The 25490-nt window shown below is 41.1% G+C and overlaps 1 protein-coding gene across 2 annotated transcripts in view; it reads right to left on the bottom strand.

Annotated features, from left to right (window-relative positions):
- Window positions 1-25490, bottom strand: part of LOC124798260 (NBAS subunit of NRZ tethering complex-like) — a 424226-nt gene that overhangs the window by 316771 nt on the left and 81965 nt on the right. For both annotated transcript variants that reach the window (XM_047261580.1, XM_047261581.1), the window contains exons 12-18: window positions 14128-14253; window positions 11605-11740; window positions 11420-11529; window positions 11053-11145; window positions 10658-10974; window positions 10064-10274; window positions 4511-4642 (exon numbers count right to left, since the gene is read on the bottom strand). In XM_047261580.1, the coding sequence (XP_047117536.1) occupies window positions 4511-4642; window positions 10064-10274; window positions 10658-10974; window positions 11053-11145; window positions 11420-11529; window positions 11605-11740; window positions 14128-14253 (1125 nt within the window). The remainder of the gene's footprint in view (window positions 1-4510; window positions 4643-10063; window positions 10275-10657; window positions 10975-11052; window positions 11146-11419; window positions 11530-11604; window positions 11741-14127; window positions 14254-25490) is intronic.

Here is a 25490-nt window from a genome sequence, read left to right as displayed (position 1 = left end):
TGCTGCAGTTGATTGGAGAGTACTGATCTGAGCACCTCAAACTACTTCCTAGCCTAAAAAACTCCACAAGTACTCTGCTAGCTTCTTCCTTTGTGTAGTGCACTCCTGACCTATCAAGGGGAGTCCTACAAATTCCAACATGATAACGCAGGTCTAGAAATCTGCAGCCAAGACCGTCACAGAGTCAATGAAGCCTTTGGTTGAGACCCTCCACTTGGCTCCAAACCAAAGGGTCTCGATCAACTCTGGGAATGATGCTGTGTTAGTATGATGTCTCCCAGGAGAGCCTAATTTATTTATCTGGTGTGCTTGTAGGATTTCTTCTGGACTTCCTGTGTAATATTAATGTTTTTTTCCACGGTCTCTGAAGCATTTATGTTACTGGAGCTGTCTTCAAACTATTGAATGCACATCATCAACTGAATCTTTTCACTGATTTGAAATGGTAGATCATTGCACAATCTTACGATATAGCTCTAACATTAATGCTGAAAACTGCAGCTCAAAATTACATCAATTCTCCTAATGTAATTGCCACATCAGCTCAAAGTTTCAAAATTAGCAGTCAGTTGGCAGTATAACATCTAATTTTCATTGTTGAAAAACCATTTACATGGACTTATTTCACACTCTCCTTTTTCCCACAGTTGCAACTTCAAGTCAATTTAGCTGTGTCCCTGGGAAAGTGTTCACAATGCAGAAAACATCTGTTGCACACTTTCAAGAACGTAGCCACTTGAGTAGTTACCAATGATGCCCAGGATGCAAAAAGGACATTAGAAACACTGAAAAGGAGGGATGGTCAAAGACATTTGAAAATGAATATTATGAAAGCCTCTGTTTATACCAGCTTTGACTGCTCCAATAGTACAGAAACATCAAACATAAGATTTATATATAAACTGTTGTATCTTACTTTTAGCTTTTGTGGCTCATAGTAACCAACTCCTCCATCTCCCTTACACTACATTCACTCCAACTTTATTGAAGCTGAAAGCGATGTGCAGTTCAGAGAAAATTAAGTAGCCATCTATAATTTTTATTCTTCTTTTTTCCTAGGACATGACAGTTTCAATCAAATACTTACTTTTATCACAGTTTTCAAGGTCTTCAAAATACCTTATAAACCTCTCTTAATGTAAAAAATAAAATGTGTGTAATTTAACCCTCTCTCTTCTGGCAACAATCAACAGGTGATTTCATTAAATTTGTTTACTTTCACTTCACTGAAAGGAGAATTGAGGGGTTATTTGCTCAAACTGTCTTACAGGATTCAAAATTTTTACCTGTCATCCATTCATTAAACCATCATTGTGAGTTGGGATATGGAACGGAAAGTAACATGTTACCCTAAAAGAAGACGTGTACCAGCCCAAGCAAGCCTATCTCAGATGGATTGGTTCGCATAGGCCAACGGATCCTGTTCAATCCCAGCTAGCTTGCTGAGCTCTGCTTTACCAGGCTGGCCCAGCAGCCTGATAATGGCAGACATATCACGGAGCAGGCTGAATCACCACCTGACCTGCTAGTCTACAGAGTCCACACCATCTGTCATATCCAGGTGGGCTAATCATAACGTATGCACTGCCTCAAAATGCCACTGATTTCGACAAAATTAAGAAGAAATACAAAGTATTGATCAACAAAAATTAAGTGTTTCCTCACTCTGTTGCAGTTCTTTATGGGGAAAAATATGTCGCAATTCAATGAATATTCCATTTCATTGTCGTCTCTAAGCAAAGCATTTGTACCTACTGCAATATGTGACTGTCTGGTAAACATAGCTGTTAAGTGCATCCAACTTAACTATTGGAAAAATAAAACACTAACTGCTGTAGGGACTGTGAAAGATGGTGCGATTTTGGGTAGCAGAAAACACACAAATACCTCGGACCTGTGAGATGAAACTACTAATTAGTTCGCAGTGGTAGCAGAGTTCTCCAATGATCAGTCCAGGAAACTGATGAACATTGTACGCTCTGAGCCACAGAGAAAACAGTACGTCTGCACAGCTTTAATTCATGTTAGATGAAACTTCAACTGTGTACGCAGTGCCACTGAATGAGTAACCTTCACAGTCCTTTTAGTGGATATTGTTTAATCTGATACGGACATAATCTAGTGAGTGCTTCCGTAATCACCAATTGGTTATGTATGAATGCTGTGAACATGCTTCTATCTTGAATAAAACAAATGGAAGCTACTGAACCTATCTTAATGTGTGAACTTTTAGATAGTGGGAGGAAAAAGTACCATGATCCAGGAAGAGAACATGTCTGCAGCAGTAAGGAGACACTACCCCTACATCACTCAACACCTTGTCTTGGACTAAGAACAATTGTTAGCTTCAGACTGCCACCACTGCTTATGAGACAGATTCTGAGGAATATTTACCCAACTTATATTGGCTCAAGTTCAGTGTTAGACAAAGAATTAGCTAAGGAAGTCTCTGCCTTTGAGCAGTGCCTGGAGTAGAGTTCCATTACTATGAATCCATTTGACCAATTTCTATCTTGCTTCCTTGAGATTTAGACCAAGTTCCATTCTTTGAAATACTTTCAGCTTGTAGTCGAGACACTGTCTGAGCTACTTTCTCTTGCTGATTGTGTCGACTGAGGTAAGAGCACCTGTCTTCTGCAAGGTGTCATCCTAACTCTCTCTCAGGACATGAAATAAATCCCTAGGCATTGCAATAACAAGCAACTTAAATTGGAACCACCACATAGAAAATGTTGTTGGGAACGCAAACTAAAGACTGTTCTGTTGGCACAAAATTTCGAAGATGCAACAAATCTATTACAGAGAGTTCCTACACTACACCTGTCAGTTGTCTTCTAGAGTACTGCTGTGTGATAAGAGATCCTTGCTGGATAGGACTGACTGAGGACACTGAAAAAGTGCAATGAAGGGCAGCTCATTTTGTATTGTTGCTAAATAGGGGAGAGAGTGTAATGGACACAACAAACACGTGGGTAGTGTCAGCCATTAAAACAGAGATATATTTTGTTGCAGCGAGTCATTTTCAGGAAATCTCAATTACTAACTTCCATCTGCAAATAGCAAAATAATTTGTTGCCTTCCACCTACACATAGAGAAGTGACCATCATAATAAAATAAAATAAAATCATAATAAAATAAAATCAGAGCTCACACCCAAAGATTGTGATGTTCTTTTTCCCACGTGCTATACGAGAGTGGAATGGTCAAGAAATAATCTGAAAGTGTTTGCTTCTATGAGCTCCCTGCCAAAAAAAAAAGTGTGAATTGCAGAATAACCATGTTGATGTAGTGACTCAGCAGCATGTAATTTCAGTTCTGCCACACTTGATGTTTCAGAAAAAAGGAGAACACGAAGTGTGTGGAAATGGATTGACATTCTGCTTATACGCTATTATTTGAAAAGGTTCTCACCTAAATTGTTTACTGTAATAACTGCATAGCTTTGTTTCATGTAACTACTTGATGAACAATTCTTTTCCATGCTGAATCTGATGCAGAGAGCTTCTTGAGACAGTTACCTACACAAATATTTTGTCATAGCTGTTCTTATAATGATGTAATTTTAATTTATTTCTTTAAATCCCTGCTACGGAAATGTTAAAGTTCACGTGTGTGCTTACACTGTGGCAAAATAAGTTTTGCAGTCATAGTTTACCTTATACAGTTGAGCAGTTTACAGAAAACTTTATGCCCCTTAAACATGTGGATGACATGAGCACTTAAGGTGGAGCATACAGAGTAAGTGTTTTGGCCTGGGCCTGGAGGCATCTCACAAGGTGCAGGCTGACTGGACTGGAAGCACTGGAGGCATTGAGGCGAGACTGAGGTGGGCTGGTGAGGCAGCGAGCGGCCAGCCTGCCGGTATGGGACGGTTGACCCGTGGCGGGCCATAGCAGGTAAGCAGTTCGCGGTGCATGGCTCTGCCTCCGAGCAGTTTGGGATACACGTGATACAAGCAAGTGAAGCTCCACATGCCTGACGAAGCCTAATATGGTGAGATTCTGTAAGTTCCCCATATGGTACATGTTAACTTAAGTTTCACCTCTACACATATTCATTTGATTAGTACATTATTCAGCAACAAGCTGTTAGATATTAGAGATAAGTCTATCTTTATCACAATCAAAAAAGAGTAGATAGGATTCATTCCTGATATTTGTATACTGTTCCACCATTACAACTCACAATATTTATGAAGGATGCGTATGGTTCTGTGTGTTTGTGCAGATAATATGCATCTGTTTCTGTAGCACCATAACTGCTCATTTACAGTTGCTCAGTTTCTGCAAGACATAAACAGTTTCAAGAAACTATCTTGACAGCACAATAAATAGAAATATTTTACTTTTGGATTACTTGGAGAACGGAGACTCTTGAGGAAGATCCTAACAGTAGCACTGAATGTGCTTAGACAATGTGATTTGAAACGATAAAAACATCACACAGTTTGAAAAGTAAACTTTCCTTTTGAAACACGTGAACAGATTAATATATCACGGTGATACTTGCCTTAGACATCAGTAGTTTGGCCTTTTCAAAGTCAGATAAACTTTTTAAGTTGGAAAGGTTGGCACCAACGAGGTTTATTTCATATACCAATGAATCTAAAGTCTTCAGGTCATGAAACAAGTCCTCTAAGCCCTTATGACATGAAAAAGAGAAAGAATACATCACCAGTTATTGTTTACTCATTTCAATATTTCCATTTTATCATTATAAACTTACTGGTTGGAAGGTATTACAATAATACAAACATTAAATCTATATTGTATATCAAAGTTTTAAATGAGAGCAATAATCTACACAAAGCTGAAAATAAATGAATGAGTACAAGCCAGTTTGAGACATACAAATGAAAACAGCAGCTGTGGAAGCATTGGTTTAGTGCATGTATGAGGCTTTCCAGACCCTAACCTCACAGATGCTGAAGAGTTGTTTTGGAATGCTTAAATATGAAATTGGTGGAAGAAAAAAGAAAATGTGGCTGACATTTCTTCTCCTCCTCATTGTTCTTCTTCATCTACTTCTCCTCCTCTACATTTGCTTTTCTTTTTAATTGTTAGATAATATAGCCTTTCAAATTACCCACACGTTAAGTAACCAACCCACTTGTGTTTCTCCCTCAATTTTTAAGAATTTTTATTTTTCAGAGATTTTTCATTGTTCAATCTCTCCCGGTGGTTATTTTACTTCAAACAATTCTGGACTTTCTTTTTACTGAGGTTTTATATTTTTAGTTCCTTGTACACTGATTCATTTATTATTCTATCCATTCCTATACAGTCTTTCACTCTTCTAAGCAATCTCATATTAAAAGAAAAAAATATAATAAGTAGTGCAAGCAAGATCTATACAATTAATTGAAAAGAAGGATGGCATCACAAGAGATGCTGAAATTACATTATGGTTCACTATCTATACATCAGTGGCCCTTCAGGTGAAGATGAAGATACAGCTAAACAAAAATGGTTGTTCACGACTTGCAGTAGTTGACCAAGTGCAATACAGGCACCATCATGAAAGAAATGTTTTACTGCAGCAAGTCTCTGCACTTGTATGGCGTAATGCGCCACTGAATTTTTGTACATGGTGATGTTATTAGTCCTAGCACATAAGAGATCTGACTTGTTAACTATGTTTAACTTTTAACTGACTGTTAATGCGCTGAATTCACGTTGTTCCTGTTTAACAGGATACTTGAAAATGGTCTAGGACAGAAATTGTGTATGAGTACAATGAATAAGAAAAAATGACAGCTCCTGACGGCATCAAATCTTTTAAACAACTGATGCAGTATGTCTTCATTAGCTATCTGGTCTAGCCATCTGATCTTCAGCATTATTTTTTAGCAACATAATCAAAAACTTCTATTCTCTTCTAATCTGTACTGTTTACTGTACATGTTTTGCTTCATAATGAGCGAGTTGTTTCAGGTCAAGTGCCCTCCATGGGCAATCTGGTGTCAGTGGGCAGAGTGTGCAAACAACTGACACACAGGCAGTCATGGAACCAGGCTGTAGCTTATACAACCATACATCTCAGATGTCTGACCACAGGCAGGGGTGGGCAAATAGCTCTTGAACACATCAGAATAAAATGTAAATACTTGAGAACTGACAGGTGTTCGAGGATGCCTATGCCCCGTGGAGGAGAGTTTAAGAGCCTGCAATAATGCTACATTTCAGACAAATAATTTATTTTTGAAGATTATTCCAAAAACATGAATTTATATTTGTTGTTACCATGTTTCACTTTTGTAGAAAAGCTCTTCTGCTCTAACCTGTATTTTATGTCCTATATCCTTTCCACTTCTACCATTATCTGTTAGTCGAAACACAAAAATCTGCTATTTTCGCCATCCTATTTATTAATCTAATTCCTTCAGTATAACCTTATGAAATTTGACTTTACTTCACTATACTTGTTTCACAATTATTTATGCTCATCTTATATAATCTCTTCAAGACACTTTCCATTCTGTTAACTGATCTTTTAAGTCCATTACCACATTTGACAGAATTGCAATGTGCCATATGTAAACACTGAATAACAGAATTGATGAGTTATATACTCTGGTGGGAAAATACTCACTCAACAAGGTTGTTTCTAACATAAAGCAGTAAATTAGGAATCCTTATATATTCAAAAGAAAGTTAAAAAGATACTTCACTAGTCTTTCTACAAATTATCTGAATATCTTGGTATAATAGGTAGTAATTTATTGCAAAAAGGACTGAGTATTTAAAGATGTAGGTAAATATTTAAAATATACAATTGTAGTCAAGTATACAGGGTGTCCCAAAAAGAATGACCAGATTTTAAATAGAATTATTTATTAGGATGAAGGGCTTAACACCAACAAATTGCATACTAAATTACTCAGAAAATACAGAAGTTTGTAAAAATCCATCATAAATGTTCAATATGTCCTCCATTGGCTGCATGTACAACATCTAGCCGATAGTCGAATTCATCCCAAACTGAGTGTAAGGTGTCTTTTGTCACTGAAGCTACAGCAGCTGATATTCTGGTTTTTAATCCATCAATGTCACGACGTAAGGGAGGAACGTAAACACATTGTTTAACATATCCCCACAAGAAGAAATCACATGGTGTTAGGTCAGGGGACCTAGGAGACAAAGAGTGTAAAGCCTGGTCTCGCAGTTCTGTACACCCTATCGAACGTGGAGACACGTAGGCATTGAGGAAACTGCGCATGTTGTGCCAGTGTGGTGGTGCTCCATCTTGCTGATAGATGAAATTGTCATAGTCAAGTTGTGGGAACAACCAGTTCCATAGCATTGCAAGATATGATTGTCCTGTTACGGTTTCTTCCTCAAAAAAGTAGGGTCCATAAACCTTGCCTTGAGAAATACCACAAAAAACATTCCTTTTGGTGAATCATGTTCATGTTCAATTGTTCCACGAGGATTTCTGAGTTCCCATATTCACACATTATGGCAGTGAACCTTACTGTTCATATGGAAAGTTGCCTGATCACTGAATATCAACTGTGACATAAAAGTGTCATCTTCCGTGTCCTCTAGAATAGGATTGCTAAAGTCCACTTGTTTCACTTTGTCAGTATCTCGAAGAGCTTGTACCAGTTGTAATGGGTATGGTTTGAGGGCTAAACGATGCCATAACACATGCCACACTGTCCTGCACGGTAACGCAAGTTCTCGTCTAGCACAACGCATAGACTTGCTGGGGCTCCACTCAAATGCTCGTCGGATTTGTTCCACTGTTTGTTCACGAATGCGCGGCTGGCCAGGACTTTTGCCTTTACAGAGGCACCCTGTTTCTTCAAACTGTTTATACCACCATTGAATGTTCTTTGGTGATGGTGGTTTAGCACGAAATCAAATACGAAATGCCCACAGAACTGCGATCACTGATTGAGTACGAGTAAATTCAATAACGGAATACTACTTCTGTTGTGCGGATGCCATATTGCGCAAGACTGGCTGCACGCTCCAGGCCAGCGATCATAGGACATCTAGTGGATTTTTTCTGAAACTCTAAACCATGCCAATTACATCTAGCGCTGTTTCAGTTACCTAGTGACATCTGTCTCAATATTATTACAAGTTAAAATCGGGTCATTCTTTTTGGAACACCCTGTAAATTAAACTAACAATAGCAGATAAACAGCAGATACCTGAGAAGGCAGCAGCTTTCATCAGAGTAATATCTTTCTTTCTAATTTACTTGATTAAATTTAACTGGAAAAAAGATGAATATCATCAAGTAGCATAGTGATAGTGTATCGTTAATATAGCATGCAGATTAAGTTTCTAAAGTTTGGTTGTCTTTTGCTACTGAATACCTTGACTTCTTCAAGATCCCTGAAGGTTCTCCTTCTTGATGGGATGAACAACACAAGTTGAATGGATGGACTGGTTGATGGACGGATGGACTGATTGCATGGGTGAATGGATGGATGGATGGATGGATGGATGAAAAACCATGAGTGGTAAGCTACAATCCTCTCTCACTCCCTTCTCAGCTATTGCCTTCAACTCCATATAACTGCAGTCCAGTTCCTGAACAATGTGTAGGCAACGTTTTACTCTCGGATCATTTCAGAATGTCAGAGTGTGCAGCCTGTGGTAGTGGCAGTTCATTCCACTGTGCACACTAATCGCACTTCTGATAATTGATAAATTAAAATAATGAAGGGAGAAATAATCAGATGGGATCATATGCAGACATCAGTGAAAATTTATTACAGTTAGTTTTGTGAAAACAGCAGTGTGATCTGAGTGGAGGCCCACGAGATATTTGCATTTTAATTCAGCTTCATGATCCGAACTCACGTGAGCCAGAAGCAAGTGCAGAAAGACACTGTTGTAGAGCATGGCAGTGGTAGCCACATAAATGCAAGTTAGCATGATGGCGACTCAGATAACAGCATCAAGAAGTTTTGATGGGTGTGGGTGCACATGAACCACAGCTTATTTAAAATTACTATGAAGTTTGCTGAGGTGGACAACTCTTAGATACAACCTCGTCCAACGGATAGCAGAAGGGAAGCAGAAAAATGGTGCATAACCAAGTTACAAATTGTAACAGTAAGTAGGTCAGAGATTCTGTTAGGTATAGTTCTAAGAGTGTCTCCATAGGAGCAATTGATTTTAATTGTTATGTTAAAAGCATTAATGATTCTTAAAGTGGATACTGTGACATCAGTGGCAGCCAGCACAGGAGGAAGTAGGGATGATGTGCCACTGGCATGGAGAATGTGGCTGGTCTCTGAGTTCTGGCACAAGCGATGTTTTTGCTCTTATTAAGTCAACAATGTCTAACTTAGTAAAGTTACTTAGAAAGAGAATTTGTTTTGTGTTTACAAAGTATATTTTTATTTATGACAACATATGCAGACTTTGACAATGGTGTATAATGAACAAAGCTTATGCAAGGCACGATGGTACCATCACTCCAATTCGTGTATGTAACTAGGATGCTTTGATTATTCCAGTGTTCACTGTCTCAATGTCGAGATTTCATCATCACTGATGACTACTTGTGTGTGACAATGCTGGTTGTTTTGAATATTGGGTCACCGAATGCCAGTAGTTCAGCATCGTAGTTTGGAGTTCCGCATGGCAGGTAGCAACAATTACAAGCAAAGCATAGCAGACTTGTGGCAGCTTACCAGTGTAAATTCATGACAAAGTAACTTTTCCTTGATTATCGGTAGTGTCAGTGCTAGAGGAAGGAGTTACAGTCATGTGAGCTATGTGAACTGGGATACAGACTTTTGTAACTTGGTGCAACTGAAGTCATGAATGTACATCTACAAAACTGAAGAACACTGGGCCTCAACAATACATTAAGATTTTACCCGACTTATCTGTTATTCATTTACAGATGTGCCAACCTCACTCAGAGTGTTGTTATCTTAGACCAAGTCTTTTATAAGAGATCAAATGGTGGCGCACAATGTGCTGACAGCTGCACTACAGGTAAGATGAAGTAAGTTTAAGAGGTCAAGACTGGATGGTTGGTCTTCAAAGAGGCACAGAATCAGTCCAAGGCAAAACAAGAGCAAACACTTACCACAACATTACGTTCCTTTCCAAGGTTTAGCAGGTTTAAAGCATGATCAACAATCCCACTTCTTGATTCAAGCTGATGAACTTGAAATCTGTACCATTTTGTTATTAGTTCTGGTTCAAGATTTTCAATGGGGCACTGGAACTGCTTTAAATCTGGCTCCTCCTCATACAAAAATGTGGATCCATCATCCTGAGTTATATCAAGAGCACATCTACAACAAAAATTGCAGTAAGAGGTTTGTGTATATTTTTAAGCTGAATAAAATTTGAGAGTAACTGCCAACAGCACTAACGTCTTAGAGCAAATTACAAAGTCTTATAATGACAATAATAAGTATTTATTTTTCACTATAGTTTCTCTATCTTAAGTTTTAGCTTTTCTACAATTTCCATGAACCTTGCTGAGAATAATTATGTTGCTAAGGTGAAACATTTATTATATTTTGTGCTTAAGACATGCAGACATGTAAGAATCTTAACAGATTTGAAAATTAATATGTTTCAGAGGTAGGAGAAAAATCAAATCTGCTTTCAATTTTTCCACAGACAACTTTCATTTAACTTATTTAGTGATATTCCATTTATAAACACATACCGAAACTCAGGATCTTCAAAGCATTCCTTCTTGCGCAGCTGTGCTTGCTCTATTAGAACAACACCACCTTCAACTCCACATTCTGGAAGAATACCCTGATAATTCACTGGATCCATAGTTTCAGGAAAACTGGACAAAACAGGTAGCCAATGTGGCAGTACCACTGAACCATGGTACGTAAACATGTGTTGCACTGCTTCGCAGTTTCCTTCTCTCGCAAACTCCACAACTGATACTATGAGCGGTGTTGAGCGAAATCTCTGATAGAATGAGGAATCATACAGTGAATCTGCCAAGTGTGGTCCACCCATAATTATCTGCAAAAAATAAGGTTCCATTAATGAAGTGGACAAAGTACTGTTTGTGACTCAACACCAAACTTCAGGAATACACACCTCATACGTACGCAGCATATCAAGGTAATGTAACAGCAATATCCTGAATTTCAATAGTTCCTTCTGGTCATTATTTAGCTTATGTGGATTGATCTGTCAAAAAATAAATAAATAAAAACATTTAATTCATCATCTAGCAATGTGGTTTACATCATTAAAAGCTAAAATCAGGCATTACACAAAATCAATTATACCAGTTGGCTTGCTCCCATTAAATATCATTTTCTTTCTGTGGATTTAACTACAGATTCTTAATACAGCATTGTGTACATTTTTTTGTAATCAAACAGTATTCCCCTTGAACATTTCTTAGCATTACTGGATATGCACATTTCTGAGGGAACTGTTACTGTGCATTTGGTTTTACCTTCCGTAGTAGATGATTTTTCCTCTTTTCTGATTTTGTTGCATCTAGATCATCATCATCATCATATTCCAGATCAGGATGTTGCAGAATAAAATGGCCTCCATCAATTCCTATAATAAAAGTAATTAACTCTGGGAAAATGAGAGTACAAAATTATTTTCAACAGCAGAATGTATCAAAAATACCTTCTCCCACAGCCACCACTGTTTCCAAATTGATTCCTTTAAGACCAAATTCCAGAAGTTCTCTTGCTGCTGCAAAGCTCTCGGGCACTCTTTCTATACATTCTCTAAGTACCCACGAACGTTTGGTTATCTTGCTCTAACATTGAACAAGAATTTTTCATCAATGCATGTATTTTAGAAGTTCAAATATCCTTATTATTTATATTAGAATGATAATTTGCATGATTAAGAGAAAGAGTGAATTAAGACAAAGAACAAATTATACAGTATTAGTATGAAAAAGAAATATATTGGAAAGAACACAGTTAGTGACATGAGAAAATGTGACATATACAGATAACAGAATGCAATTTCCAGACGGTAACCATTCAAAGAGATGTCATTTTAATCTTAAGCAAAGTGAATTCCAGTGCAATTACCAGTGTGTAACCATTCAAAGGGATTTCACTATACTCTTAAGCAAAATAAATGTCAAGTTTAGGTGACTCAACACATACTGGATTAGTCATTTAAAACATTCAAATCGCACAAACCAACTGACAGAGAATAATATTCTGTTTTCAACCATTTAAATTATAGTGTTGTCTCCACCAAATCATAGGTAACTCAAATAATTTGCTTCTATTAACATGATATTGTTATCATGTTTCAGATTTTCATACGAAACTGTAGTTTGCCTTGTTGTTCATAAACTGGTCTTCACTACTGAAGTAAATTCAATGATGTAAATTATCTTGACAACCCAACAGTAATGACAGCACTTTAGGACATTGGGCTGTAGTCACATCAAATCCAAAATGTGGACGACACAGTAATGAATGATACATAATAGTAGCAGTACCATTATTCAAGTCCAACAATAAAGATAGCAGATCTTAAAAATTTATAGATAATCAGCATAGGAAATGAGGTAAATAATAGACATGAGTGAGATTGGATTTTCTGCACTATGAAAGAAAAATTATACTGTTACATGCTTTCCTTTCTGTACTGCAAATCATCTTATTTTATGGCCCCCAACATTATAAATAACATTTGTGGAAGCATTTTAAATGACAATGGAGATAAGTCATTATTACAACTGCACCATAAAACCACCCACGCTAGTTGGTTTTGGTCATCCAATCTCTTTTTTAAATAAGGAAAAAAAAATAAAAAATACTGCCCACATACGACCTCCATTTTGAAATATCTAAAAAAATATATTTATTTTCCGATTAGAAAAATAATAATATTCTTAGCCAAAGCACTTTTGTACAAAGAATCTGTGAATCTATATTAACTTCAATGTAGCTGCTTCCCTGTATGACACTTAAAGTATATTGAAACAGACAGTGACAGACCTTCATCAAATGGTTGCCTCATCTGTTTCCTCATCATCTCTTACAATGGCACTGTAGATAACCAAAGGGAGCACACTAGTCAGAAGCTCCAAATTACTCACCATTTAACCAGATCTGCTAACTGTACCTCAGTCAAATGAGTGTCCCCGCCGTTTGCTTCAGCTGGTTCTGATTGCTCATTGCCTCCTACAGCGGTATCAGAGAGAGCAAGGGGGGGGGGGGGGGGACGTGCACTACTTGGAATGTCAGCTTACTCACTGTTTAACCAGATCTGCTGACCAACTCAAGTGTCATCGGTATGATCAATGTTTCCATTTGAATTGTGATGCAGATGGTATTGAAGTTGGACTGTGTTTGATCATTCTACATGCTATGCATTGGGTTCTCTCACAGATGAACAAGAATGAAAATTTTGTATTCATTTTCCAATTACCTATGTCTTACCCTTTTAAAACATTTCCATTATGGGTACTACATGGGTGTTCCTGTCCTAGCACAACCACAAACTTCATAGAGTCACAATGCCATAATAAAATTCTGATAAACTCTTGTTTAAGTAGTATTTCAATCCTTCAGAATATTTGCTAGATTATTTGGAACTGATAGTAAAATCAAAACTTTTGGGACTGTCTGATCTGGTAGTGATGATATAGCAACAAACATCCTTTTGCAAACTAGGTCATCAGAAATGGAGTACAAGCTCTGACAGGGTTAAGAAATTGACTATGTAATTTTCAAAGAAACTATCTGAGCATTAATATCAGCTTGTTTTGGGAAACAACAGAAAACCTAAATCCCAATGGTCCTTCAGGGATTTAACAGCACTCCTGAATGAGATTCTAGTGCTTCAACCACAGCATCACCTCACTCAGTCACAACATTATATATGGCTTCATCATGAAAAGGGCACCTCACCTTACAGAGGCGACGTTGAGTTGCAGGCATGCACAACAAAAAGACTGCTATACATTTTGGCTTCTGGCCAAAAGGTCTTCTTCTAAAGTAGAAAAGACACACACACACACACACACACACACACACACACACACACACACACACACACACACACACATAGTAACTGTCTCTGGCCACAACATTTTCAGCTTCAAGAAAAATCAGGTTTGTGTCCTTACAAATTTTTTCAAATTTAACAAAGTAAATATCAATGAAAGAAACTTACAAGATAATCATGAATTGTGGCAATTGAAACAGAACTATTTCTCCACTGCCTCTGGTATACAAGATCACAGTCCAAATTATATGCTTTGGCTAATGCAAGTGCTTCCCCATATTCTTCATTGTCGATCTGCCAACAGATACAAGAAATGATGATAAATTTAAAATTTATATACTATGCAACACCTCAAGTTAACAGTATTTCCAGAAAATCCAGAATTTCTTAACACGAATTTGCACCAAAGGGCTTCAAATGTCTTATTCCTACAGCAGAAGATATAAGGCTACTACACACACACACAATGTTTGCAACACGCTGTCAATCTGACATAGATGTCAGTGATGCTAAATCTGGAAAATTCATCTGTGTTCTCTCCTGAAACAGAAACTGATAAGGAAGGCACATTTATTGTGTTAATTACCACATGTAGAACACTCCTGGAGTGCCAAGCTTCTGCATCACCTGAAAATATGCAATGAGTTGCACTGAAACAATGGAAGGTACTACAGTTTCATGTAAGTTTTAATAAAATAAAAAATGGCCAAACACGTAATATGAGGTCATGAGATACCAGTTTATTTAGTGTTGTAAAATGTTACATAAAGACACAAGGAGAATACTTCAGTCTGGCAATTGCCTACATCAAGTAAACATGTACTGAGAAGTCTGAAGATACCTCACAGCTTACTATGGAGTAGATCACACTTGACAAATAAAACAAGCAGAAAGCCTCTGCCAATTTGAATTTGTGCCCTGATTATTGACACAGACACACACAGAATAATTTTCTTTTTTTATTTTACTGAATCAGACAAGTGACAAAGAGACATTCATAAACCGAAATCACTTATCAAATTATGTACGTATAAATTTTGTAAATCACTTATCAAACTATGTACATATAAATTTTGTGTCTGCAAAAGTACTTTCTCCATTCAATTATTCATTAAAACATCATGTTCCATAAATCTACACAAGGCAAAAAAGAAAAGAAAGGAGACGTACAACACAATAACAGGAGAAAGGAAGAACCAGAAGAATGACAGAAGGACAACCAACACTACTATGGACAAAACAGGAAAAGAAACCGACAGAGACAAGCAAGAAACAGGAAGAAGGGGTAAAAACAAGAGAGCTGATGACCGTGGCTGGCCGACCACAAGAATAAAAAGGAAAAGCCAACCACTCTGCGACACATTAAAACATCCACCCTAAAAGCATTAGAGGGGAGAGCACAAAGAGACAAAGGACATGCGCTAAAACTTATACAGAATGATAAAACCCACCATCACATATAAAATGTAAAACTAAATTAGCCAATGAGGCGTTGTCAGCTAAAATTAATGGCAATGAGTCCGGTAACTGAAAAGTCCATCACGGGGCAGCCAAAGGAGGAGAGCCCACCAAGATATCGGCAACTGCCAGCCGGGTGCCGCACCGACACTGAGGTGGGTCATCGCGGCGCAGGAGGCAGCCGTGTGCCACCCAAGTGTGACCAATGCAGAGCCAGCAGAGAACCACAGAGTCCCTGCGAGAGGCCCGCATGGAGGACTGCCACACATTTGTAGTCTCCATAATGGCACACAGTTTGTTGTGCATGATGAGGTTATGCCATTTCGCCTCCCAAAGCCACAAAACCTTGTGGAATAGTACAGAACGCAGGTCAGTTGCAGAGAAGCTAACCTCCATAAGCGGTTTCTGCATAGCCTGTCAGCAAATTCATTGCCTGGGATTCCGACGTGACCTGGGGTCCAGACAAACACCACTGAATGAGCGGACCATTCCGGGGCATAGATGGATTCCTGGATGGTCACTACCAAAGAATGACAAGGATAGCACTGGTTGATGGCTTCTAGGCTGCTCAAGGAGTCAGTACACAGAAGAAACGACTCCCCAGGGCATGAAAGGATGTGCTCAAGAGCACGAGATATAGCCACCAGCTCAGCAGTGAAAACACTGCAGCCATCAGGCAAGGAATGCTGCTCAATATGTCCTCCATCAACAAACGTCAAGCTGACGTGATCATCAGCCATTGGTTTAAACCACTTCATGGCCTCGGTACATGTCAAGAATCGAGAGGAAGTGGAAGTGGAGAGCTGCAGGGTTAACCGAATCCTTAGGGCCTGTGAAAGGTCCAGGCGAAACTGCAGCCTAGGTGTACAGCATGGAGGTGTACGTGAATTGACCTCAAGTATAGGTGGTACAGGCAAGGACTTCAGTTTGGAAAGAAGGGATCGGACACTAACTGCAATTGGGAGACCTGATCTGGGCCACCGATGTGGGAGATGAACCACCATTGGTGGGAAAAGGAGACCATGATTCGGATGTGCAGGAGAACGATGGACATGTGCATCGTAACTGGCCAGCAGTTGTGCACGCCTAACCTGCAATGGAGGGACTCTGGCTTCCACAAGGACGCTGGTCACCAGACGCGTCCTAAAAGCTCCTGTCGCTAGGTGAATGCCACTGTGGTGCAATGGGTCGAGTAAATGCAACTCTGAGGGTGCCACCAAACCGTAAACCAGACCCCCATAGTCAAGACGGTACTGAACAAGGGCTCTGTAGGGCTGCAGCAGCATAGGGCAATCTGCACACCAGTTGGTGTTGCTCAGGCAGCTGAGGGCATTGAGGTGCTGCCAGCACTTCTGCCTTAAGCTGGCTACGGTGAGGAAGCCAAGTCAATCAGGCATCGAAAACCAGTCCTAAGAATCGATATGTCTCCACTACAGTGAGTGGATCGTCATTAAGGAAAGTTCTGGTTTTGAATGAACAGTACGACATCGACAGAAGTGCATAACACACAACTTTGGGGCCAAAAACTGGAAGTTGTGGGCTAGAGCCCAGGACTGCGCCTTGTGGACGGCTCCCTGTAGGCGCTGCTCAGCAACACCAGTACTGGTGGAGCAGTACGAAATACAGAAGTCATCTGCATACAGAGAATGTGAGACGGACAGGCCTGCAGCTGCTGCTAGACCATTAATGGCCACTAAAAATAAAGAGACACTCAATACAGAGCCCAGAGCCCTGTGGGACCCCATTCTCCTGGATATGGAGGGAGGGGGGGGGGGAGGGGGGGGGGGGAACTATGGGAGGCACCAACTTGGATATGGGAAGTACGAAGCGACAGGAAATTTTGGATAAAAATCGATAGCGGGCCTCAGAGACCCCACTCGTATAATGTGGCAAGGATATGAGGATGCCAGGTGGTGTCATATGCTTTTCGTAAATCAAAAACGGTGGCAACCAGATAATGGATCTGGAAAAAGCTGTTCAGATGGCAGACTCAAAGGACACAAAGGTCATCAGTGGTAGAGTGACCCTGGCGGTAGCCACCGCCCTGACATGGAGCCAGTAGGCCACATAACTCCAAGACCCAACCCAACCACCGGCATACCAAACATTCCAGCAGCTTACAAAGAACGTTGGTGAGGCTGATAGCGGTCCACATCAAGTGGGTTTTAAGCAGGTTTTTACCAGGTTTTAGCACCGGAATGATGGTGCTCTCCCGCCGTTGCAATTGAAAGATGCCATCGCACCAGATCTGGTTGAAGATGACGAGGAAATGTCGCTTGTAATCAGATGAGAGATGTTTTATCATCTGACTGTGGATCCGATCTGGCCCAGGAGCTGTGTTGAAGCAATGTGCAAGGGCACTGAGGAGCTCCCACTCTGTAAATGGGGCGTTATAGGATTCACTGTGGCGTGTAGTGAACAACAGGACCTTCCCTTCCAGCCGCCATTTGAGATTGCGAAAGGCTGGGGGGCGGGGTAATTCTCTGATGCAGAGGCTCAAGCATATTGCTCAGCAAAGTGCCTGGCAATCACATTGTTTGCATCAGTAGATAACACGCCGTTTATGTTAACACCGGGAACGCCTGTTGTGGTCTGGTACCCGAAAAGATATTTGATCTTTGCCCAGACTTGGGAAGGTGATGTATGGCACCCAATGGTTGAGACTTATCTCTGCCAACACTCCTGCATCCGTCGTTTGATAAATTGGCAAATGTGGGCATGGAGCTGTTTAAAGGCTATGAGATGCTCCAGAGAAGGGTGCTGCTTATGCCGCTGTAGAGCTCACCGATGCTCCCTAATTGCTTCAGTGACTTCTGGCGACCACCAAGGGACTGCCTTATGCCAGGGGCACCCTAAAGAGTGAGGGATCACGTTTTCTGCTGCAGAAACAATTGTTGTAATCACCCACTCAACCATGACATTAATGTTACTGTGTGTGGGAGATTCAACGGTGACAGCAGAGGTGAAAGTTTACCAGTCCGCCTTGTTTAAAGCCCATCGGGGAAGGCATCCATGGGCCTGATGCTGGAGCAGTGACAGAAAGATTGGGAAATGGTCACTAACACAAAGGTCGTCATGTGCTCTACAGTGGATAGATGGGAGAAGTCCTGGGCTGCAAATTGATAAATCAATGGCCGGGTAACTACCATGAGCCACACTGAAATGTGTGGCGGCCCCAGTATTTAAGAGGCAGAGGTCGAACTGAGACAGTAAAGTTTCGACATCTCTGCCTTGGCCAGTAAGCACGGTGCCACCCCACAAGGGGTTATGGGCATTAAAATCTCCCAACAGCAGGAAAGGTTTAGGGAGTTGATCAATCAGTGCAGCTAATAAATTCAGAGGTACTGCACCATCCGTAGGAAGATATACATTGCGGACAGTTATTTCCTGCGTTGTCTTTATTCTGACAGCCACGCTTCAACAGGGGTTGGAAGAGACACAGGTTCACTATAGACTGAGTTTAGGACATAAACACAAACTCCACCTGACACTCGATTATTGTCGCTACGGTTCCCATAGGGTAGGGGTCCGCATTGCCGGGAACCAGGTTTCCTGGAGGGCAATGCAGAAAGCAGTAGTAGCTCAGCCAGGCAGTGGAAAAAACCGCCGGAATTCCACTGGAAGATGACATCTTGAGACTGGGAAGATATGGAACATTCAATGAAGCGGTTTACACCTCAGGGTCACCTGCTGCCACCGACTTTTTGGCTGAGCATTCTATATCCATTGTGTCTGAGGGTCCGGCGAGATCTAGGTCCTCAGCGGAAGCCAGAATCTCCACCTCATCTGCAGACACAGAGCTTGTAGGTAGCGGTGGTGTGGGTGCCACCACAATTCCCTTGGTATTGAGGACCTTCTTTTTGGATTTCTCTCACTGCTCCTTGGGTTTTTCTGGCTGGGAGGACTTCACTGATTCAGTCTCCAGGACTGAGGATGAGCGTGAAAGCCCTACAACCAGCTGCTTTTGGGCTCTTCAGCCACTGGCGGGTGGTATCTTTCCCACTAGCAGAAACCAGGGAAGGGAGTGACCCAAGGGACCCCTTCCTAGAGAGAGGAGCCAAAGAAGACCTACAGCTTCTCTGGCTCAGAAGTGGTGACCGATATCCCCGATGGTTGGGTGGTGTTGCTCTCGAAGTAGGTGGTGCGGGAGCAACAGGGAGGGAAGTGACCCCCACTGTCAAGGGGGCAGGTGTAGTCTTCTGGTTCTGAGAGGCAACAGGAATGTGAGGAACTGATGGGGTGACAACTGTTCTTGTAGCGGCAGACTAAGAGGAGATCATAGCCACAGGACGTAGGTGCTCAAATTCCCTCTTAGCCTCAGTGTAGGTCAGTCAGTCCAGGGTCTTATATTTCATGATTTTCCTCTCTTTCTGTATAATCTTGCAGTCTGGTGAGCAAGGTGAATGATGCCCTTGCAGTTGACAGATATGGGAGGTGGGGCACATGGAGTATTGGGATGTGATGGATGTCCACAATCTCGACTTGTGACGCTGAAAGTACAGCATGAAGACATATGGCCGAACTTCCAGTACTTAAAGCACCATATTGGGGGAGGGATATATGGCTTGACGTCACAGCGGTAGACCATCACTTTGACCTTCTCTACATCTACATTTATACTCTGCAAACCACCCAATGGTGTGTGGCGGAGGGAAGTTTACGTGCCACTTTCATTACCTCCCTTTCCTGTTCCACTCGCGTTTGGTTCGCGGGAAGAACGACTGCCGGAAAGCCTCCGTGCGCGCTTGAATCTCTCTAATTTTACATTCGTGATCTCCTCGGGAGGTATAAGTAGGGGGACACAATATACAGTGAAACCTCTTTATAACGTTCCTCCATATGATGTTTTCCTCTACATTACGTCCGTTTTTTTCGGTGCCAACTAAAAGCCCATATAAACAATGTTAAATTTTCCTCTTTACTGCGCTTCCTCTATATTACAGTTTCCTCCACGTAACACTCATATTTTTTGAACCTTGGTCAATTATTTACCTCTTTATAACGTTTAAGTGACAAAGTAGACACATCGTTTTCCGTTCTATGGTTTCACAGTTTGCACCGGCTCGGAAAGCCCGCGCTCAGCGTATTTCATACGTCAGCTGCAAAACCCGGTCACGTGACATGTGACGCACATTCTGCTTGGGATCTTTTTGGCACCATTTCAGTCGATGCTTTGTATTAGTACTTAGTACTACTAATAGTAGCGTGTTGTGTGAGCTGAGCAGCAAACAGTTCGTGTGCCTAGTAAGTGTGTGTCTTCGATATAACGTTTTTTTAAAGCTTTCATCAGTGGACATGAGTGAAAAGCGGAAGAATATTTCTCTGGAAGAGAAGGTTTCTATTATTAAAAAAGTGGAGGCATCTCCTGGCGTGAGTCGCGTGGAGCTAGCGAAGCAATTGGGACTGGTCCCTTCAACACTCAACACTATTATGAAAAACAGATCGTCGATAATGGAAGGGTTTGAGAATTGTGGAAATTCGAAACGTATGCATTTGAAACAATCGACTTACGATGAAATGGAGAAAGTTTTATTAACTTGGTTTCAGCAAGCACGTGCAGCAAACATTCCTATAAATGGAACTATTTTGAAGGAGAAGGTGCTTCAAATATCACTGCAGTTAGGAATGGACAATGCTAAGGCGTCCAATGGATGGATTGATAAATTTCGACAGCGTCATGGTGTTGTGTACAAATCGGAATGCGGAGAAAGTAAAAGTGTGGACGAACCAACTGTAGCTCAGTGGATGCAGACTCTCCCTAAGCTGATACAGGGCTACAAACTGCGTGACATTTATAACGCTGACGAAACCGGCATGTTTTTCAATTTAACGCCAGATAAGACATTTACTTTTCGTGGGGAAAATTGCCATGACGGTAAAAAGAGCAAGGGATGTCTTACCGTTTTGTTGTGTACAAACGCTGATGGCAGTGAAAAGCTGAAACCTTTGGTTATCGGGAAGCCAAAAAATCCAAGGTGCTTCAAAAACATTCCCACGTTTCCATGCAAATATACAAACAATGCCAAGGCATGGATGACGAGTGAAATATTTTTACGTTTTCTAAGAGAATTTGATGCCAAAATGGGGAGTGCTGCAAGAAAAGTGCTGCTGCTTGTGGATACGTGTGCGGCACATCCACCAGATGTACCCTTTCTGAGAAATGTTAAAGTAATTTTCCTGCCACCCAACTGCACCAGCCGTCTGCAACCTTTGGACTTGGGCATAATACACGCCCTTAAGGTTAAATATAGGACAGCCCTTGTAAAAAAGGCCTTGAATTTGATGGACCAAAGAAAACTGGGAAGCCAGCAAAGCTCACAACTGAACCTGAACATTTTACAGGCAATAAATTTAATTATGTACTCGTGGAGGGAAGTAAGTGCTGAAACTATTAAAAACTGTTTCACAAAAGCAGGATTCTGTGAGAATGAGATGGCAGCTCCTGTGGAAGAAGTTGCAAGTGATTTGCAAGAGTTTCACCAATTAATAGGCAGTGATTCTGTCACTTTTGAGGACTTTGTGGCTGTGGATGACAATGTGGCAACCACAGGAGTACAAAGTATTGAGGAGCTGACTGCAGAGAGAAGCTTGGAGAGTAATAGTGGTAGTGAAAGTGCCAGTGACAAGGAAGATGACCCTGTGCCCTCATATACTAAGGCAGCTGAAGCCTTTGAAACATTCAGGAGATACATGATGGCCCATAGACTTGAGGACAGAACAGTAGTTCAACTTGCTCATTTGGAGCAAGAAATGATTGCCATAGAGTCTAGGAGAAACAGAAAACAAGCAAGCCTGCTAGAATATTTTAAAAAATCATAGGTATGTTATTTTCAGATTGCTTAGGTTCCTAGAGCTTTGTGCAAATTTAAGTTCCATTTGGTAATTTAATTATTGAAGTAATTTTTTTGTAACTAATTATTTTTTAATCTGTGCCATTTACTGTGTTTTTATGTTATATTTTCAGTATATCATAAACAAAATTTGGCTCATATTCTCTAATTGGGTCAAGTGAAGAATGGGATACCACCTGTCAGCTTTGGAGAATGATGTCAATCTTAAGAATCTGTTACAACTTTTTACTGTACAAACTGATCCATTTACTTTCACCCATCCACCTACTGAGCCCCATGTTTTAATTCAAAAAATTAACCAGTTGATACATTGATCATTTGCAATGAATATCATATGTTGTGGAAATTTAAAATGTCATCTATGGCACCATTTGTCAAAGCTGATTAGTGGTATCCTGATCTTCAGTAATGCCCTATCATTATTATTTGGAAGCCTTCCTCTTTATAGTGTTTTCCTCTATACAGTGTTCAGAATTTGTGGTCCCTTGAAAAACGTTATATAGAGGTTTCACTGTATTCAATACCTCATCCAGAAACGCGCCCTCTCGAAACCTGGACAGCAAGCTACACCATGATGCAAAGCACCTCTCTTGAAGAGTCTGCCACTTGAGTTTGTTAAACATCTCCGTAACGCTACCACGCTTACCAAATATCCCTGTGACAAAACGCGCCACTCTTCTTTGGATCTTCTCTATCTCCTCTGTCAACTCGACCTGGTACGGATCCCACACTGATGAGCAATACTCAAGTATCGGCCAAACGAGTGTTTTGTAAGCCACCTCCTTTGCCGATGGACTACACTTTCTAAGGACTCTCCCAATGAATCTCAACCTGGCACCCGCCTTACCAACAATTAATTTTATATGATCCACTTCAGATCGTTCCGTACGCATACTCCCAGATATTTTACAGAAGTAACTGCTACCAGTGTTTGTTCCGCTATCATATAATCATACAATAAAGGATCCTTCTTTCTATGTATTCGCAATACATTACCTTTGTCTATGTTAAGGGTCAGTGCAATGTGTCACCCTTAAACACCGAGATAAAGGCACCAGTAGCAACCTTATTATCCCTCGGACCCCGATGGACATGCCGGATGAAATGAACACCTCGCTACTCTAAATTGGCTAGCAGCTCTTCATCAGACTGCAGAAGGTCCCTGTGGAAATAAAACCCTGGACCATATTTAAGCTCTTTTGGGGTGTGATGGTAACAGAAACATCCCCCCAACTTGTCACAAGCGAGTAATGCCTGCGACTGGGCAGAGGTTACTGTTTTGATCAAGACTGACCCAGAGTGCATTTTGGACAAGCCCTCCACCTCCCCAAACTTGTCCTCCAAATGCTCAACAAAAACTGATGCTTCATGGACATGAATGATTCCCCATCAGCTCTCATACATACGAAGTACCGGTGCGAATAAGCTTTACTGCCATCCTTAGCCTGGCGTTCCTCCAGTAGTGTGGCCAGGGAGGGGAACAATTTGGGGTCATATTTTTTAGCATTGAAGTTAGACTTTGCCCGGTTAGAGACTGCTGGCAGCGGACCACAAGCAAGAGATGACACACTATGCTTCATGGCATGTCATCTGCCCTGATGCCACCCATTCCGACCAGGGACCCTCCCCACAGGTGCCACCCAGCCTCAGCAAGGGCCACCTGGCAGGATGGCCATTACCGGGAGTCCCGATGCCCCAGGGAGATGGGCATCTACTCCATGGTATACATGGGGAGTTAACGGCGCAGGCATCAGCAGAGTGATCCCTGTGCTGTCAAGGGGCTACAACCAACAAGTAAATGGCAGCCCCACCACAACAGACTGGCTACCATACTGGATATGAGGTGCTAAGAAATCCATGGTCATCGTCATCACAGAACGCGAGATTGCATATTGCATGGTGGAAAACGCACCCAGGAAGGTGTCCTCACCCAAGAGAGAGAGAATGAGCGGGACTGCGATGAGACGACGAGAAAGTGGGCTAAAAATCTCAATGCACGATGGACACGATGCACCATGTAGGGCGCCCTTCCGCAATTGGCTCACTCTTTGGGAAAACTTAGAAAGATGGAGGTAAAACCTGACAGGGGACCATCACATAAAGGTCGAAATGTGTGAGACTCCTTTTAGTCACCTAAACAACAGGCAGGAATACCTCAGGCCTATTCTAATCCCCGGACCCAAAGGGGGGTATCCCACCATGAAGGAGCTGCTTTTGGGACAATAATGATGATAATGAGTTTCCAAAAAACTGGTATGTCTGTTACCTTTAAGAAATTTAGGCAACATTCTGGAACTTCAAGAAGTTTTACTTTATATACGATACACAGTAAAAACCTAAATCATAATTTCTTTTACTTATATTGGTGCTGCCCTGTTTTGGTTGTCACAGCCAACATGTCACTAAAATTAATTTACTGACACCACATGAGGAGACAGTGCTCAGAGTTATTGTGTCCTGCCACATGGTAGCCATCGTCAACTGCTCTGTTACTTTAGTTAGTAGAGAGAGAACTGCTTGCCTGTGCAGAGATGGCCACTGATGAATGGCTTCATGGACTAACACCTGTGCCAAGAACCCCCCCGCCCTCAAACACCATATCGTGTGTAATGTTCACTGAGGAGTTTTCTTGTGGCTTGTGCGATTGATGTAAGGGGTAACACATGGAGTAAATCTATAGGCTAGCATAGGTAAAAAGTTACTATGATTGTTGGTTCAGGGATGGAGTGTAGCTGTGCACACTTGGGCCAGAAGTGCTGCGAAGAGTTTCCTCCCCCCCCCCCCCTCCATCCCACCCCCAACCCCATTCACACAGCCTGTACCACTGCACAAGGAGGCATCATTAAATATTGTTATAGTTGTCATAGTGACCATTTTTTCGTAAGAAGTAAAACTGTTACCAGTTGTTGAACTATCCACAAGTATCTGAAGGTAACACCATACGCTGATTCAGCTTACATAACAGATCAGCTGGAGCAACACACTCCACAAGGATATGAAATATTATCACGGGTCCTCCACATGTACACTGGGGTGTGACTGCTTATCACAGGTCAGACTCATGGGCAAGTTTGGTGTGGCTGATACAACATCATATTTTTTTGTGCCTTTGTCCCACACCGGTGCAGTCAACATGGTACTTAATGAATTTAGCATGGCTAATTTATGGGGTGCCCAGATGCCCTTCCTATTGCCACCCTGTAGCCCCTCTGAACAGAATTT

Source organism: Schistocerca piceifrons, chromosome 5 (assembly GCF_021461385.2).
Source record: "Schistocerca piceifrons isolate TAMUIC-IGC-003096 chromosome 5, iqSchPice1.1, whole genome shotgun sequence".
NCBI classification, from domain to species: domain Eukaryota; kingdom Metazoa; phylum Arthropoda; class Insecta; order Orthoptera; family Acrididae; genus Schistocerca; species Schistocerca piceifrons.
This window is presented reverse-complemented; position numbering and strand designations above follow the sequence as displayed.